Genomic DNA, 18148 nt, shown 5'->3' with positions numbered 1-18148 from the left:
GACGTTATTCTCATATCGCTCATGATACTTTTTTTTTTTCTAAAGATGAGTTGATTTTGTAACGAGTAACGAAGGTTTCAAGGGAAATGTAGCGGAGTAAAAGTATCCGTTTTCTTCGCAAAATGTAGCGAAGTAAAAGTAAAAGTACAGAGAAATATAAGTAGTAAAGTAAAGTACAAATATCCAAAAAAACTACTTAAGTACAGTAACGAAGTATTTCTACTTCGCTACTATACAACACTGGTGGAAAGATATTCCATGCCGGCTTATTGCACAGCCAAGGGGGAGCATGTATAGCGTGAAGAGAGTGCGTGTACGATTTAGCATCACCCAGTGATACATACTCTGTTCTGTCCGAGAGATATGATGTGAACCATGCCAGGGTAGTGTCAGAGAGACCAATGGAGTAGTGAAGGCGTTGTAGAAGGATGTGGTGGTCGACGGTGTCAAATGCTGCGGTGAGGTCGAGAAGGATGAGAAGTGATGGAGAGCCAGCATCAGCAGTCATCAGCAGGTCATTGGTGACCCTGACCAGGGCAGTTTCCGTACTGTGGCCAGAGCGGAAACCAGACTGGAACTTCTCATAAAGACTGTTTGTTATGAGGTGGTTGTGGAGTTGGGCAGAAACGACCTTTTCCAACACCTTTGATAGGAAAGGGAGGTTGGAGATGGGGCGGTAGTTGGCAGGTTCTTCGGGGTCAAGGCTGGGCTTTTTGAGTAATGGCTTGATGACAGCAGTTTTCAGAGACGTGGGGACATAGTCGGACCAGAGAGACTGATTGATGATTTTGGGGATCATGGGACTAATTGCAGAGGAGTGACTTTTTATCAGGGTTGAGGGAAATGGATCCAGGTCACAGGTGGTGGGCTTCATCTTCCTTAGGATGTCTTCAACCTCATGCTGAGGGATGTCTGTGAAACCGCAGAGGAACTGAGTAGTCCCGGACTGAGGGTTGGCGGATGTGACTGGAGATGCAGGAGGGGCAGAGGGGGCAGGGGCGGGGGCGGGGGAGAAGAGAGAGCAGGGGGGCTGGAGAGAGGAGAGGGCGGGTAGGCAGGGGGGCTAGAGAGAAGGGAGGGCGGAGGGGAGGTGGGGCTGGAGAGAAAGGAGCGGATGTTGTCTACTTTCGATTTGAAGAAGGAGATGAAGCTGTTGCAGCGCTCCTGCGTGTTGTCTGTAGTGTAGGGGGGTCTGAGGTTTGAGGAGATGATAAGCTAAGGCCTGCCCCCATCTCCAAAACCCTCTGACGCTACAATATTATATTATCAAGATAACTATATATTATATCATCTTATATTATTTAGATATAGAACTCCTGGACCCAAGCCGGAGTTCCCGGAGGTTTCTAGGTTCGAATATTTTATAGAACGGGTGATATTGTGTATCCTAAACCACTGCGTCGTTTATTCTGACGTCTCTGGTACTTCCACAACACGTAGGGCCATGGTTGAGAATGAATTGGCGTTCACAAGAGGAAGCATAACATCATCGCTGGAGATTCATTTGTGAAATGAGAGCACAGTATTTTGAGCGCCAGATGCTACCGCCTCTTCTGTCAGCAAATCAAGAACTGAGGAATCAAACGCACTTCCGTTTCAGTCAAACTCTCTCACACACAATACTATTCTCTCTCACACACACTACTATATTATCTTGCATAAACAACTATACTCTCTCACATAAACTACTATACTCTCTCACAAACACTACTATACTCTCTCACATACATGACTACACACACTCATTCATACATACATGTAAAAGGAGTATAATAGTGTGTGAATATGAGTATAGTGGTGTTTATGCGAGATTATAATAGTGTGTGTAAGACCAAGTATGAGTTCTGTCCCAGGCAGCCCCTCATTAATGTGTGTGTTTATGCGTGCATGTGTATTTTGGGTGGCATGTGTATGTGAATGAATTGTCCAGGGGTGATTATTTTAGCCTCAATATATTCATCTATTTATTGTCCATTATAGTCTCAGTTTGTCGAGCTCACATTACTGTGTAATTGAATGCCATTGTTGTAATTGTGATAAAATATATAGTGGTATTGCACCTTTTGTGCATGGACATGATACATACAAGTAAAAGACAGGGAACACTTGACTGAATACCCTGAGATGAATGAGACATAATTACAACTTGGTATAGTATAATTAAAAGTGTTACAGAATGACTTCATAGACAAACTGACTCACTTAAAACGTTTTATTTATCTTATTAAAGAAGAAAAGGACCCTGAGGAGGATGGGATGAGGAGGAGGAGGAGAGAAAGAAGGAGGGAATAAAGAGGGAGGGAGAGAGAGAGAGTGGGCAGAAGGAGAGAATGAGGAGGATGGAGAGAGAGATGATGAAGGACTCTATTAAGAAGCTCTTGATAACACCTTGGTGACTAATGCTCTGGGCTTCCTGCTGTCTGAGCAGCCAGGAAGTAAGTGTTACATCTGTGAGTGTGCATGTGTGTGTGTGAGTGTGTGTGTGTGTGTGTGTGTGAGTGTGTGTGTGTGTGTGTGTGTGTGTGTGTGTGTGTGTGTGTGTGTGTGTGTGTGTGTGTGTGTGTGTGTGTGTGTGTGTGTGTGTGTGTGTGTGTGTGTGTGTGCGCGTGTGTGTGTGTGTGTGTGTGTGTGTGTGTGTGGCCGTTAAATGACTCAAAATACATCTAAGATGTTCATCTAAGGCGTTCCAGATCAGGCCCTGGTTCCCTCGGTCCCCTCCGGTACCGACTCAGCCTCCAGCTCAGCTCTCCTGTGTCTGAGGCCCCGCCCACCGTTACCATGTGATCTCCTAGGTCATCTCTCTTTGGCTCCTAGGGCTCCCTAGCTCATAAATGCAGGGCTGAGGCTACGTTGCTATTTAGGCGTTCTCGCTCTCACACATGCTACTCCGATTCACAAGGACCACGTTTGGGGGGTGTTGCCAGAATGGTTGATTGATGTTACCTGGAACCCAAAACGGACAGTATTAGGGATGCTATATAAATATATATATATATATATATATATATATATATATATATATATATATATATATATATATATATATATTATAAAGATGTTCATGTGGGGTTGTATATGTAGGTCCACAGCCCAGTGTGTTTGTATAGCACACATCTGAGCAGCAATTGGCACTAACATGCTAATGAAAAGCTAACCTGTGGCTTTGTTCTGCCATCTGGACTCGCTGCTCTCCTTCCTATCACTCACACACGCACGCACGCACGCACGCACGCACGCACGCACGCACGCACGCACGCACGCACGCACGCACGCACGCACGCACGCACGCACGCACGCACACACACACACACACACACACACACACAGACTTTTCACCTGTTTATTGTAAATTTCTCATCCTCTCATTAATAAAAGTCCCACTCTCTCATTCACATTTTTTCTATCTTACCTCCCTCCCCCAACTATCCGTCTCTCTATCTCCCCCGCTCTCTTTCCTGCTTGCTCTCTCCCCTCTCTCTCTCTCATCCATACTTATGATATTAGCTGCCGTTGTGTGTGTGAGTGAGAGCTTGGATGAGTGTGTGTGTGTTAGTGTGTGTTTGTGTGTGTGTGTGAGAGTGTGTGTCATAGTGTGTGTGTCGTAACAGTAGCAGGATATTGCATTAAGCAGAACGGGGTCTGATGACATGTGCACGCAAAGTGCACGTTGAAAACTCAGACCTTCTTGGGCTTCTAAGAACGAATGGGAAACACATCTTTCGCTTTACCTCAAGTCAATTGCAACATTTAATCTCGAATTTGCTTCTCTAAATTGCTTAATAATGTTATATTCGAAATAATAGTTAACATTGTAAATTAGTTGAGTACATTAGGATATTGACTTGTTTACGGATTCGCTCTTCATCTTAACTTTCAATCAACACATGAATGTATTTCCTCTGAAGATCTGTGAGTCGTCTGCTGACTGTTTCTAGAGGGTTCCATTGTCGTCCCTGGCAACATGACACATCTATTCCTTGGCCTCTCCACATCCTCTCAGACATGGAGTTTGAGCTGAAAGAACATGATTACAATATTGATCAGTGCTCTAAGTACCCAACCACATCCTGGCTGATCAATACTCATGTTTTTCCTGCCCCAATATCCTGTTCCTTGACCCCCCAACCCCCAATCTTTTCTACCTGGCCCCACCCCCATTTCCTGTTCTACCTTTCTCCTCCCCCATTTCCTGTTCTACCTGGCACGCCCCCATTTCCTGTTCTACCTTAGACAGGATCTAAAAAAAGACCAGCTATTGGCCGTTAATGGGGGAGGGTCCTTCAGGGCCTGGGTAGCCCCTAATAATGAATGTAATATTTACTATTTTATTATACAAAATGACAATCAGCAGACGCTTTTATCCAAAGCGACATACAGTGACTTGAGATACGTGTCATTAAGGAGCAGGTTGGGGTAAAGGACCCCCTACTCAAGGACACTTAATGTTAGGAAGCCCATATTGGGAATCAAACCCAAACCTTTTGGCTGGGAGTCAGTCCACCCTAGCCACTACTACACTATCCTGTTGCCTGCCCCTTTGTCTTGGAGTTGACACTACACTAGCTATTTTAACTAACGCTTTGAGCTAGTCTTGAATCTAGAGTCTATGGATGTATTGGTAATTTGGTAGCATGTAGCTTGTATTGCTGCAACTGTACAAAAGTATTTTGTTTCAAGTCAACGCTAATCTCTTCATCGTGCTGACAGCGCAATTTTTCCACTTGGCTGTAAGTTAAGACAGTAATTAGCATTTATTAGCACTTATTAACATTTATTAACATCAGTAGGCGATTGTTTAAGGCTGTTCACGAGTCTTGTAGTTCAGTGTCCTCTGTTCTGTGTTATTCATTCATTAATATGCCAATTAATTTAGGATTTGGATTTCAGATTGTATGCATCTCAATCTAATATTTAATTCCAGTTATACGCCGTTCATCTTATCTGTAGTCTCGAGTGCAACAAGAAAATAGTGTGCGTGTACTACGGTAGGTTGTGTTCCTGAAAGAGAGAGGGAGAATGAGTAAGGGAGAAAATATGGCAGTATATGAGTATGTGTGTGACTGTTTCACTTTCTGAGTGAGTGTCTGTTTGTGTATGTAGACTGCATTCTGTGTGTTTCTGAGTGTGTGACATTATAGAGTGGTTTAGCAAACAGAACTCTTATTTGTTGTAAAAAGCAGAACAACGGCATCTTTCAGAGTCCGGTGCTTACATCTGATTTCAAGCTCCTGGGGTATTCAAATAGCTAGCATATCTCTGCAGGATCTGCAGACAAAAGACTCTACGACTCTCGAGGCTCTCCAGCACAGAGATCCTGTTCATCCTATAGCATTGAGTCATCTACGTATGCGTGCAGTTAGAAATTGTGAAAAGAGATGTTGTTCTTTATATTAAATATATCAACAACGCAGAGTTGGAACTAAAATCATAGACCAACACAGATAGAGACATAATCATAATTTAACTTAACATACATATAACATATATGAACAATTGTTATTGTTAATATGAACTCTTGTTATCTTTTCGAGGAATCGAAAACTGGGCTGGTTTTACCAAGGGGGTTTGCCTTCAGAAGATACAGTTTTGTTACATAGACATTTCCATTTTCATCTTTTAATACTTTAAGGATTCACTATGTGTAGGCTATGATCTACATCTACTTGGTAGAAAAAATATCTGCAGTATATGACTCCCATGTCAGGTTTGGTACAAAAATGTCCCCTATACTGACCAAAGAACCAGTGGTAACTCCAGTCAATGTCCAAACTATCCATTATTTAAAATGTAAAGGACCTATAAACATGTCTAAAACTACATCCAAAATCAAGCATGATGATTTAAAAGTTACAAACAAAACATTGGATGATGTCAACAAAATCTACAGATTGAGCATACAATTGCATTGCAATGCATTTAAATGAGTCGTTGCTGATGTTACATGAGGAAAGTAAATAAATCTACATTGAACATTCGGAATCAATTTAAGTTCAATAAAGTATTTTTTAGATTTTCTCTTTTCTTTGTGAGCGATAGAGATAGAGAGAGAGAGAGTGTGAGAGCGAGAGAGAGAGAGATGCTAAAGCATTTCCTTACACACACATACCAACATGAATGCAGGCCATTTCAATATATTCATCAATTGATTGTCCATTATAGTCTCAGATTGTCACATTACTGTGGAATTGAATGTAATTGTTGTACTAAAATATGAATCGGTATTGCATTGTGTGTGTCTGTGTGCATGTTCTTAAGGGTGTGTATAGATTATCCGTGAATAGTATTAAGCCCTATATTTAGATTGAAATGATCTCCAGTTGATTGGACGTATTTGTGTGTGTACTACTCAAGTTATGTTTTCTATAAATATCTAGGTTAAGCAGTGTGGGTGTGTGTCTGTTTATGTGTGTGCAAGTGTATTTGTGTGTGTATGCATGTGGGAGCAGCAAACTAACAGAAAGTAAGAGGCTTTAGATATGACGATCAGTTGCTAAGCGATGGCGGTTGCTAGGCAGCAGTAGGGGGAGGGGATCCCACCGGTTCTGTCAGTGTTCCCGAAGACACACCTCACTTCCTGCGCGTATGTGTGTCATGTGTTTCTGTCTGTCAATGTGTTGTGTGTGTGTTCGTGTTTGCATGTTTTTTTTTGTCTGTGTGTACACACACACTCTGAGTACAATCTAAATGAATTAAGGAAATATCCACATTCCACCGGCTGATATTTGTAAGTGTGTAATGTTCAGGGTGTTCGCCACCCAGCCCAAAGGTACTGGGTTAGATTCCCAATGTCTGGGGAACCTGTAGGCCGCCAAAGAACAAAACACCCTCTAAGTTATAAATGCTTATCTCACATGTCTCTGGATTCACAGTAAGTCACAGTGGATAAAACAACTGCTAATGAATAAATACTAATTCTACTTCTAGAACATTCGGGACCTGAAGGCTCAACTAATCTCAGTCCCGTACTCAAAGGGCTTCACCAAAACCCCATATTATACAACACTCTCCAACCCTGAGCCCTCTAATGACCTAAAGCTGTACGTCCCCAAAACCAGAGGCACGAACCCAGAGGAGGAATGCAGAAGAAGTCCGTCCTGGGACCAGTACAGTTCATCCCAAACCCATCTGTGTCCTCTATCTACAGTCCGTCTCTGTCCTCGGGTTAAAGGGGTAGTTCGGAATTTTGGACATAGGGCATGATTCCCTAGTTAGCCTTGGTGTTCTTTATCATTGGAGACAGTTTTCAACACATTTCATTCAGTCCTTCTACTTGGAGTTTGCTCGTGCTAGGCTAGCGCACGGCAACGGGCAATACGAGCCTGCTAATAACCCACTCCACAGTACAGCCGGGGCAAATCGACTATAACGCCAGACGGTCGATGTAAATGTCTGTGTTGATAGAATAATGTTAGAAATAAAACCAAATTCTCCTGCCTTTCTCTGCGTGCAGTATCACACAAAAATCCGTAATGTTGGGTCGCCATGGTGTATATAGGCCTATACAGCGGGGTTCCGTTCATTTAATATGCATAGTTTCCAATAACTCCTGCTCAGCCCCTCGCAGCTTACGCGTGACCGTGACGAGTGTGTCTCTAACCTTCCGGGAGTAGTAGCAGGATTCGATACATTTAAATTCAAAAACAGTTGTGGAAGAAGATAAAGTTCACTGTATCCGGCCCTTTGCATTTGGTAACAGATATATTCGATACTCAAAAAATAAATACAAATAATATAACTTCAGAATAATCTGGCGGGCCAGATATTATGTCTTGCGGGCCGCCAGTTGCCAACCCCTGTCTCTCAATGTCTCTTGCCGAATCCGAATCACCCGTCTTTGTTCTTGTTCTTCTGAAGTCCTGTGCTCCAATCTGTCTTGTGAACGATGTCATTGTTGATTCCGGGCAGTGGTTGCTTAGCGATCAGGGAGTTCCGCTTTCACAACATCTGCATCCTTACCAACACTGATGAACTTCCTATTGCTATAGTAACACTTCCAGGGATGTTGTTGATGCTACTCAGTTCCGTATAGAAGATGGGTCCTTAGGTCTTTTTGGAGGGTTGTTATGACTGGTAACCATGGATACAGTATGTGTTTTGACTTCTCTATAGTTACACACATGATCCTGCTCCTGGGGAAGGCGTGGCTGTTTCTGTGTGTGTGTGTGTGTGTGTGTGTGTGTGTGTGTGTGTGTGTGTGTGTGAGTGTGTTTGTATTTTTAGTTTGGCTGTTTCTGTGTGTGTGTGTATCAGTGTGTGTGTTTTTGGGCCACAGGCATTGATCAAGGACAAACAAAGTTTTTATTTTTCATTTGTGTGGCTGTGTGTGCATGGATGTCGTTTAGTTTTAGTTTTTTCAATGTGTGGTTGCTTAAGTGTGTGTTTGCTATAGTGAGTAATCAGTTTGTGTGTTTCTGTGTGTGTGTGTGTTACGTCTGTGTGTTGACTGTAAAGTTACATTGGCTGTACAAACATGTTCGAGCCTCCTGGTGTAGAGTCTGATAGAGTTGCAGCATGTTGTAAAGAACCGCTGTTTTCTAACAGTGTCCGCAAACTCAACCCAGAGAGTACATCACTGTGCTTTTCAAGAATATGTAGCTTTCCTGTCATTAGACCGTGATCTCAATAGAGCAGTCTGCAGTCAAGTCTCTTAAAGTGTAATTCCGGCGATCCCTCCAGATACTTTTTCATTGAAAATGTATCTACCGTAAATAATATAATAGGTTTGGCTACCGTAAATAATATAATAGAGACGCAAACAAATTTAAAACAGTTAAGTATCAAGAGGGGAGATTGTTAAGTTAAATTTGTTGGCGCCTCTTTTATATTATTTACGGTAGCCGGTAATCAACTTGTGTGGACTTCCTGGAAACATGGACCTACCGGTAAGGCACAGACTTTTTCCCGCTACGCTAACTAAGTTGTTGATGCTTGTTTTATGTGTAGGGACCCTTATAATGCTACTGCAGAGGTTTGGTGCTATTTTGAGCTATATTAGTGGTTAAAAAATGCCGATTTGGAAGCGTTCGCTGTGCCCCTAGACAATAACATGGAAGCCAAACATTGCGCCGGGCAAACTCTATACTCGATTTTTAATGAAAAAAGTATCTGGAGGGGCTTATTTGATGGGTTTACAAGCCAAAACAAAGACGCTGGGTTCAATTTTCGCCGGAATTACACTTTAATGTCTAATGCTTCCAACAACAACTAATGGCTGTGCCCAACATTTTAGTAATGATTTATTTCGGAGAGTGGCCAAGCCCACTGCTGGATCAGAAGAGGTTTGAAGGTACCGGGAAACATTTTGATTGAATCATGTCAATGAATTTCAAGTATGTTATTTTCTGGATTATAGACGTTAGTGCTATTGTTACATTATGCAGACTTCAGCTTTCCACTTCCTCAGTTATCATTCCCAGTTACTTTGAGTAAGTGCTAGGGTTTACACCATCAAATGTTTTTACTGGGGCTAGGATTACTATAAACAGTATAAAACATCATGATTAGCAACAGATTTTCCAATAACCAAATTGTTTCAAATGTAAATGAATTCAGGGGTTGATAGCTTTGTTCGCTGAATAGGCAGCTGGTTGCTGAACCTCTCCATCGTTCTCCAGCCACAATCCTCCAGTCCACCCAAAGCCTTATTGTCATTGCCTCCATGTGATAACCGATAACATACCAGTCGTCAGTGCCCTTTTTTTTTCTTTGTGTGTGTGTGCAAAAAGCTAATCTAAAAAAATAAATAAAAAATGCCTTTTTTTTAAATTAAAAACAGTGAGTCACTAATGTGCCAAACTCGTTGAGTTCAACCCCTTCCTTCATTATCACTAGCACTAGCCTTCAGTGATCTGAGCAGGCCCGCCGCTCCCTATACGCAGAGTACCCAGAGTGCGTAAGGCACCGGGTACCTGAGGGGGCACCAAAAATTAAGGTTTGTAAAAACAAAAACAAAAAAAAAGACATTATTGAATTTAAAAAATATGTAAATTAGTTATGAAGTGGCCCACCGTTGTTTGTTCTTAATTGTATAACCTATCACTCAATTTCAGCAAATTAGGTGTTCTTACCTAATATATAAAAAGGGGCTCCCCCCCCCCCGCTCGCGTAGGGCACCGAAACGGCCAGCAGCGGCCCTGGATCTGAGCCTCACTGAGGGTGTGTGGGGCAGGAACCGGTCTGGTCCAGTCTGGTGAAGGAGAGGTGGAGCGGTTCGGCCGGGCGGGATGCCGGCAGCCATTTATAGGAGGTGTTCTGGTCGGGGGGGTCCAGGGCCCAGTCGTAGTGAGTCAGCAGGTAGCTGCACGCGGTCTGACCACCCAGACACACACACACACACACACACACACACACACACACACACACACACACACACACACACACACACACACACACACACACACACACACACACACACACACACACACACACACACACACACACACACACATAATCACACTTTTGTGTTATTGCTTCACACCATATAAAATACATTATCCTTTCACTTCATGTTTCTTGTGGATTTCTGTTATTTTATGTTCTAAACCAGGGGTCTCAAACTCGCGGCCCGGGGGCCAATTGAGGCCCGCGGGATGATATTTTGTGGCCCCCTACTTGACATCAAAGTTTAGTGTTAGTGTGGCCTGCGCGTTGTTGTCAAACGCACATTTCTGCTGAGTCGCTTGCCACGCTTTTTTATCACTTGTGATAGGGTGACCAGATGTCCCGGTTTTGCCGGGAGAGTCCCAATTTTGAGTTGCGTGTCTTGAGTCCCGACAAAAGCCAAAGGACGCTAAAATGTCCCGGTTTCCACCAACCACTATGAAATGTCCCCTGTTGTCAGCGATTACATAGCCAACGTGATCTAATTATAGCCCGATCATTAACTTAGATTGGGTCAGTTGTGCTACTTTTTTTTGTGGAATACTTGATGTGGCCCAGCCTGAGCCAGACTATACCTCCAGTGGCCCCCAGGTAAGTTTAGTTTGAGACCCCTGTTCTAAACACATATCATATCACAGACAAATACGCAGAGAGTTATACGTATGTATGGGTGTGTGTGTTTGACAAATGGTCACATCTATTCAATGTCTTTGTAAAGGGAGTCCCGCTTCCTTTTTCTAGGTCAGCCTAATCAGGGGAAATTGAAGACATGGTCAGAGCTATTCCATCTCTTCTGTGATACCACCTGGCCTGCTCCTACTGGCTGACTCGGTGAGTGAGTGAGTGAGTGAGTGAGTGAGTGAGTGAGTGAGTGAGTGAGTGAGTGAGTGAGTGAGTGAGTGAGTGAGTGAGTGAGTGAGTGAGTGAGTGAGAGAGAGAGAGAGAGAAATGGGGGTTCAGGAAGAGATTAATTAATAGAGGGATGGAAAGAGAGGAAAGAGATGGGTGGAGAGGGGTGGGTCGGCTCAGCTCAGGAGATGGAGCAGTTACCTTGTAACCGATAGGTTGGTAGTTCGATCCCCAGCTCCTCCTAGCTGAGTATTGATGTGTCCCTGAGTAAGACACTTAACCCAAACTGCTCCTGACGAGCTGGCTGTCGCCTTGCATGGTTGACTCTGCCGTCGCTGTGTCAATGTGTGTATTAATCGATGTAAGTCGGATAAAAGCGTCTGCTAAAATGCCCTCATTGTAATTGAAGAGATGGCGAGAGGATTGGAGGTTGGGAAGAGGCGGACGCGGGACGAGGGCTGGAGGGTTGGATAGATTGTGGGTCGCGAGGTGCGGAGGAGAAGGGAGGAATCACTCTGACCCAGATTGCGGTTGACTGAACTTTATCCGAGGTGTGTGTGTCATTTGTTGAACCCTATTATGTCATATTGTAACATAAGACAACAGAATACCATCAGCGTCTTCTTTACTATCTTCATCTGTGTGTGTACTCAGAGAGAAAAAACTAAAGTACAAATTCATATATATATATATATATATATATACACACAATATATATACACATCACGCCACATGCAAAAATTAAGCGATGCATGTACACATATATTCACACACACACACACACACCACCTGCATCCAAAAAAAAACACAGGAAATGTGGTACCACCTTCTTCCTGTTGTCATAACTGTCAACGGTCTGTCACACACACACACACACACACACACACACACACACACACACACACACACACACACACACACACACACACACACACACACACACACACACACACACACACACACACACACACACACACACACACACACACACACAAATTATTGAGGAGTATGACTCAAGGTTGAGAATGAAAACTCTCTCTCTCTCTCTCTCTCTCCCTTTCTCTCCCTCCTTTTCTCCATATCTTTCTCTATTGCACCTTCTTAACAATTAACAAGATATTAATAACAAAACAGATGTAACAAGATGGAGGTGAGAAGGTATAATGATTGAGGTGAAAGGGTAAAGGTGATAAGACGGAAGTGAGAAGGTAACAGATGGAGGCGAGAAGGTAAGATGGAGGTGAAAAGGTAAAAAGATGGAGGTGAGAAGGTCACAAGATGGAGGTGAGAAGGTAACAAGATGGAGGTGAGAAGGTCACAAGATGGAGGTGAGAAGGTCACAAGATGGAGGTGAGAAGGTAACAAGATGGAGGTGAGCAGGTCACAAGATGGAGGTGAGAAGGTCACAAGATTGAGGTGAGAAGGTCACAAGATGGAGGTGAGAAGGTCACAAGATGGAGGTGAGAAGGTAACAAGATTGAGGTGAGAAGGTCACAAGATGGAGGTGAGAAGGTCACAAGATGGAGGTGAGAAGGGCAAGAGATGGAGGTGAGTAGGTAAAGGTAAAGACGTAGGTGATGAGATACTTTATTGGGCGTGTTGGCTCACCTTGACGAAGCTATCAGTCAGTGTGTCCCCGATGCAGTTCCTCGGTCCGTTACCAAGGCAACAAAGAAGATGCTCCTGACCCGCATTCCTGGAGACAGAGACGTCCGATTCTGAATACTTTATTGTCCATCTACAGCAGTGTAGAGACAACTTCATACCCTACTGGATAGTACACACTGTCCTCACATTCAGACATGAACACAAATGGAATATAATGTTAAATAATAATAACTTTTGATATAAAGTAATTCCTTGCCCGAAATGATGGATGTAATCTTCATGAAGTTCATAACTTCATAAAGTATCCATCCCAATATCACCCATTCATCTGTCTCATATCTCTTCTCCATCCACCCATCCATACATCATCCATCCATCCCGCATTCATCCACCCATCAATGTATATCTGTGTGTGTGTGTCTGTCTGTATTGTCTGTCCATCTCTACATTGTTTTTCTTCTCCTTACTGATATACGTGGAGAAGGAAGTATATTTTATGCCTTTATTAATATTTTAGTATAATTCTCTCTCTCTCTCTCTCTCTCTCTCTCTCTCTCTCTCTCTCTCTCTCTCTCTCTCTCTCTCTCTCTCTCTCTCTCTCTCTCTCTCTCTCTCTCTCTCTCTCTCTCTCTCTCTCTCTCTCTCTCTCTCTCTCTCTCTCTCTCTCACTCTCTATGTGTCTTGCTCTCGCCCACTCTCTCTCTCTCTCTCTTGTCCCTTATGTACCCTGACTTCCTGCAACCTGAGTGCTGATTACAGAAAAACAGGAAGCATTAGAGAGAATGAGAGAGAGAGACACAGAGGGAGTGTGTTCGATGTTAAGCACACACAGCGCAAAGCAGTGTATGCTGCAGGAGTTACAGCGATGAGTAACATAACTATTACTAGTTAGAGCTACACTGTCCAACCTAACTTTTATTAGTTACAGCTACAATGTGTAACTTAACTATTACTAGTTATAGCTAAACTGTGTAGCTTTACTATATCTAGTTACAGCTACAATGTGTAACATAACTTTCTTTGTTAGAGCTATGATGTGTAGCATAACTATTACTATTTACAGCTACACTGTCTTACATAACTATTGCTAGTTACAGCTACTGTGTAGCTTAACTATATCTAGTTACAGCTACAATGTGTAACATTAGTTACAGCTGCGATGTGTAACAAAACTATTACTAGTTACAGCTACTGTGTAACTTAACTATTACTAGTTACAGCTACACTGTCTAAATTAACTATTACTAGTTACAGCTACAATGTGTAACATAACTATTACTAGTTACAGCTACAATATGTAACATAACTATTACTAGTTATAGCTACTGTGTAACTTAACTATTACTAGTTACAGCTACACTGTGTAACATAACTATTACCAGATACAGCTATGTGTAACATAACTATTACTAGTTATAGCTACGATGTGTAACTTAACTATTACTAGTTACAGAAACACTGTACATAACTATTACTAGTTGCAGCTACACTGTGTAACAAGCTATTATTCTCTCCATCAAAGCTTGTATATTTTAGTGTATTTCATCCATCTATTCATATAGTAATGGTTACGGTCAGGGTGTTAAAACAAAACATTACCCCTCATATTTCCAACCATTTATACAATTAATTTGATGTATTACATAACATATTGGTTGACACTTTTACATTCACTTACATCCTCTGTTTAGTCAGATAGCTTCCACACCGCTTTGATGTAGAATCAGTGATACAGCAGGTAGCTTGGTAGGAATGACCCTAGCTACTTGTAGCTTAGTATGTGACACGTTTCTAGCTATGCTATATGCTACTAACTAGGCTTCATATTGCAAGCTACAATGAGACAATGTATAACATTGTGTTCCTAGCTATTTGCTCTAAAGTTTGGTTTTCCTGTATCTGTGCACCCTGTGTGGGTGTTTAGGCTACGGTGCGTGTCATTCAGCGCTTCAGTCAACCTGATAGTGCAAAAGCACACATGGTGGGCATGTACCGTTACCTCTCTGACCTCTTCCATCCCTACACCCAGGGATGGTCCTCTGCTAAGGACCAGCTGGAAACCCCCCCGCACCAGACTCAAGACCTTTGGGGACAGGGCCTTCTGCGCCTCTGCCCCCACTCTGTGGAATCTGCTCCCCCTCCATATCCGCTGTGCCACTTCAGTGGAGTCCTTCAAAAAGCTCCTGAAGGCACACCTCTTCTTAGAGGCCTATGGCCTTTAACCTGCCCCCCCCCCCCCCCCCCCCCCTGTGTACACCTCTTGTAAAGCGACCTTGGGTACCTTGAAAGGCGCTATATAAATTGAATTTATTATTATTATTATTATGTACAACACACACACAGACACAAAGGTTTGCTTCATGCTAAAGCTTTTCATTGCCATGTGCTTTTTTTCAGAGAATGCCTGAAAATGACTCCTATAAAGAGATACTTGACTATAATCGAACCAAACACTTCCACAGGAAGGGTACGTTTATCACAAGAAAACATTTCTTCAGTTGTGAAGTACTTGATGCGGACAGAGGACAGAGATGAAGGTTACACATAATATGACACATATTGTGTCTGTGTGTGAAAATGTTCACAGAATAGTGAGGTGTTTGAGTTCCTATGCTGTGTGACCACCCAGACATTGTGTCTACCGACCGCAGTACGGTGGTTTCCAGGGCTGAGCACACATTTGTGTTCAGTTGAGAGAGCGTCGCAGACTGGAAGATACAGATCTAGAGAGGAAGGCTGTGGAACGGTCTCTAAACCGATCTAGGGATCAAAGTATCTGCTGCCAGAATAGCAGTGTGTCTGTTTACATCATACAATGTCACGATTAACAACACAGGTTCTCTTTACTTGTGTTGAGTTCACTTGGTTCACTTGGATCTATTTTACACACACACACACACACACACGGTAGGCTGTCAGGTGACCGGTTGCCATGGCAACAAGTACCTGTATTTGCCTCAGCCTTGTGGGGAAGAGCCTTAATGAGTTCAGTTCAGACAAAACATGAATGGAGCTGATGGATAAACTGATGAATGGATGAATTCATGGATGTGGTATCGAGCGGATGAATGAACACAACTGTACTGATTGAATAATGAATCAATGAGTGGATGCAAACATGAATGATTGTCTCTGTACTGAATAAGGGAGGCTTAGATCAATGAATGAATGAATGGAGCTGTACTGATCGATGAATTAGTCCCTGAACGGATGACTTCATGAATGGAGCTATACAGATTAATAAAATAATGAATGAATGAATGAACTGACTGATGAACTAATTCATGATTGGGAGGATGAATGAATGAATGAATTAAGGGCTTTTGTTTGATATTGTGAGATGGCATGAGCTACAGAAATAATAATACCCTTAAGCATGCTGAAATCCTTCCTTTCTGAGCCGGGCGGTGAGCAGGATAGTCTAGTAGCTAGTGTGTTGAATGGTATCAGGTTTAAATCTCCAATGTCCTACGCCTCCTGCAGAGGCCTCCTTCACCCCTGTAATAACCTCCACTGTCTGTGGATAAAAGAGCCTGCTCAATGACTCCTGATTCCCAAACAAAACTGCTCAAAAGGTGAGCGATGACAATAGCGCTCCCTTGAACTACAGCTCCGACACAAAGATTGTCACTATGGCAACATCAGCCTACACTCATATCTCTGGACCTATTTCCGGGTCTTCCATTTGACCCGGTGAATAGCACTTGTACAGCAGCCGTGTTACAGCAGTGTACAGGCGTCCGTGTTACAGCAGTGTCACAGCAGCCCGTGTGACTAGCGTTCATACAGGCGTTCATGTTACAGCAGCCAGTGTTACAGCAGCCCGTGTTACAGTAGTGTTTGTACAGGCGTCCGTGTTACAGCAGTGTACAGGCGGCCGTGTTACAGCAGTGTAAAGGCGTCCGTGTTACAGCAGCCAGTGTTACAGCAGCCAGTGTTACAGCAGCCCGTGTTACAGTAGTGTGTGTACAGCAGCTGTGTTACAGCAGTGTACAGGCGTCGGTGTTACAGCGGTGTACAGGCGTCGGTGTTACAGCAGCATTGTACAGGCGTCGGTGTTACAGCAGTGTACAGGTGTCCATTTTACAGCAGCGTGTTACAGCAGTGTACAGGCGTCCGTGTTACAGCAGCGTGTTACAGCAGCAGTGTACAGGCGTCCGTGTTACAGCAGCGTGTTACAGCAGCGTGTTACAGTAGCAGTGTACAGGCGTCGGTGTTACAGCAGTGTACAGGCGTCTGTGTTACAGCAGCCCGTGTACAGCAGCCGTGTTAAAGCAGTGTACAGGCGTAGAGATGGACGAGGCTCACCTTCCTGTCCACCTATCGGGCAGGAAGTGGTCGGGCTGCTGGAACACTTCCGGGTCGCGGTGGACTGCGTGGCTGACGTACATCACCACCTGACCCCGGGGCACGGAGAAGCCTTCTATGGTTGTGTCCTGTAAACACACATACAAACACACACTTATATATATGTGTGTGTGTGTATATATATATACCGTATTTTCCGGACTATAAGTCGCGGTTTTTTTGTAGTTTGGCTTGCCCTGCGACTTGTATTTCGAAGCGACTTATATGCCAAAATTGTGCGCACATAATCCTCGGCCGCAAGATGGCACCGTCATTCATTAGGCCTACAACTGAACGCTGCAAGCCTACTGCACCACCGAATAAATTATATTCTCGTCGTCATCGTCCTCAATGTCCTCCGGTTCAACCAAAGCTACCCCAGCCTTAGCTGCAATTTTGTGCAACATAGCTGTCACACATATCACAGCGCATGACTTGGCCGGCGAAAACTGGAGCCCTCCGCTGGACTTGTGAAGGCATCTACGCTCAGGTTTAGGACCGCGGCGCATACGCGTCCGGTGGAATCCCGGTGTCACTGAATTCGGTATACTCTCAGAACTACGAGGGAACGACACACCTATATTGCTATTGCAATTTTATTCAGTCTCTCCAGACTAAACGTTCTTGTTTAAATGTTTAAAAATAAATGCGACTTATACACCGATGCGACGTATATATGTTTTTTTCCTCGTCATGGAGCATTTTTTGACTGATGCGACTTATACTCGGGAGCGACGTATAGTCCGGAAAATACGGTAGATAGAGAGATAGAGAGACAGATAGACAAACACACACACATATATACTGTATATATATATATACTGTATATATATAAACACACACACGCACCTACAAACATATACATGTATATTTATATGTAACACAAACATACATACACACAAACACTGTATTGCTCTCTCTCTCTCATTCAGTGTCTTCCTCCATTATCTTTAAGTCTCTTTCT

At 43.3% G+C, this 18148-nt stretch overlaps 1 protein-coding gene across 2 annotated transcripts in view; it reads right to left on the bottom strand.

Moving 5' to 3' along the window:
* Positions 1-4459: 4459 nt before the first annotated feature.
* Positions 4460-18148, bottom strand: part of LOC130372568 (putative cytochrome P450 120) — a 24793-nt gene continuing 11104 nt past the window's right edge. For both annotated transcript variants that reach the window (XM_056578641.1, XM_056578642.1), the window contains 3 exons: positions 17146-17273; positions 12838-12925; positions 4460-10308 (listed from right to left, as the gene is read on the bottom strand). In XM_056578641.1, coding sequence (XP_056434616.1) covers positions 10147-10308; positions 12838-12925; positions 17146-17273 — 378 coding nt within the window. In that variant the 3' untranslated portion in view covers positions 4460-10146. The remainder of the gene's footprint in view (positions 10309-12837; positions 12926-17145; positions 17274-18148) is intronic.

Source organism: Gadus chalcogrammus, chromosome 19 (assembly GCF_026213295.1).
Source record: "Gadus chalcogrammus isolate NIFS_2021 chromosome 19, NIFS_Gcha_1.0, whole genome shotgun sequence".
NCBI classification, from domain to species: domain Eukaryota; kingdom Metazoa; phylum Chordata; class Actinopteri; order Gadiformes; family Gadidae; genus Gadus; species Gadus chalcogrammus.
This window is presented reverse-complemented; position numbering and strand designations above follow the sequence as displayed.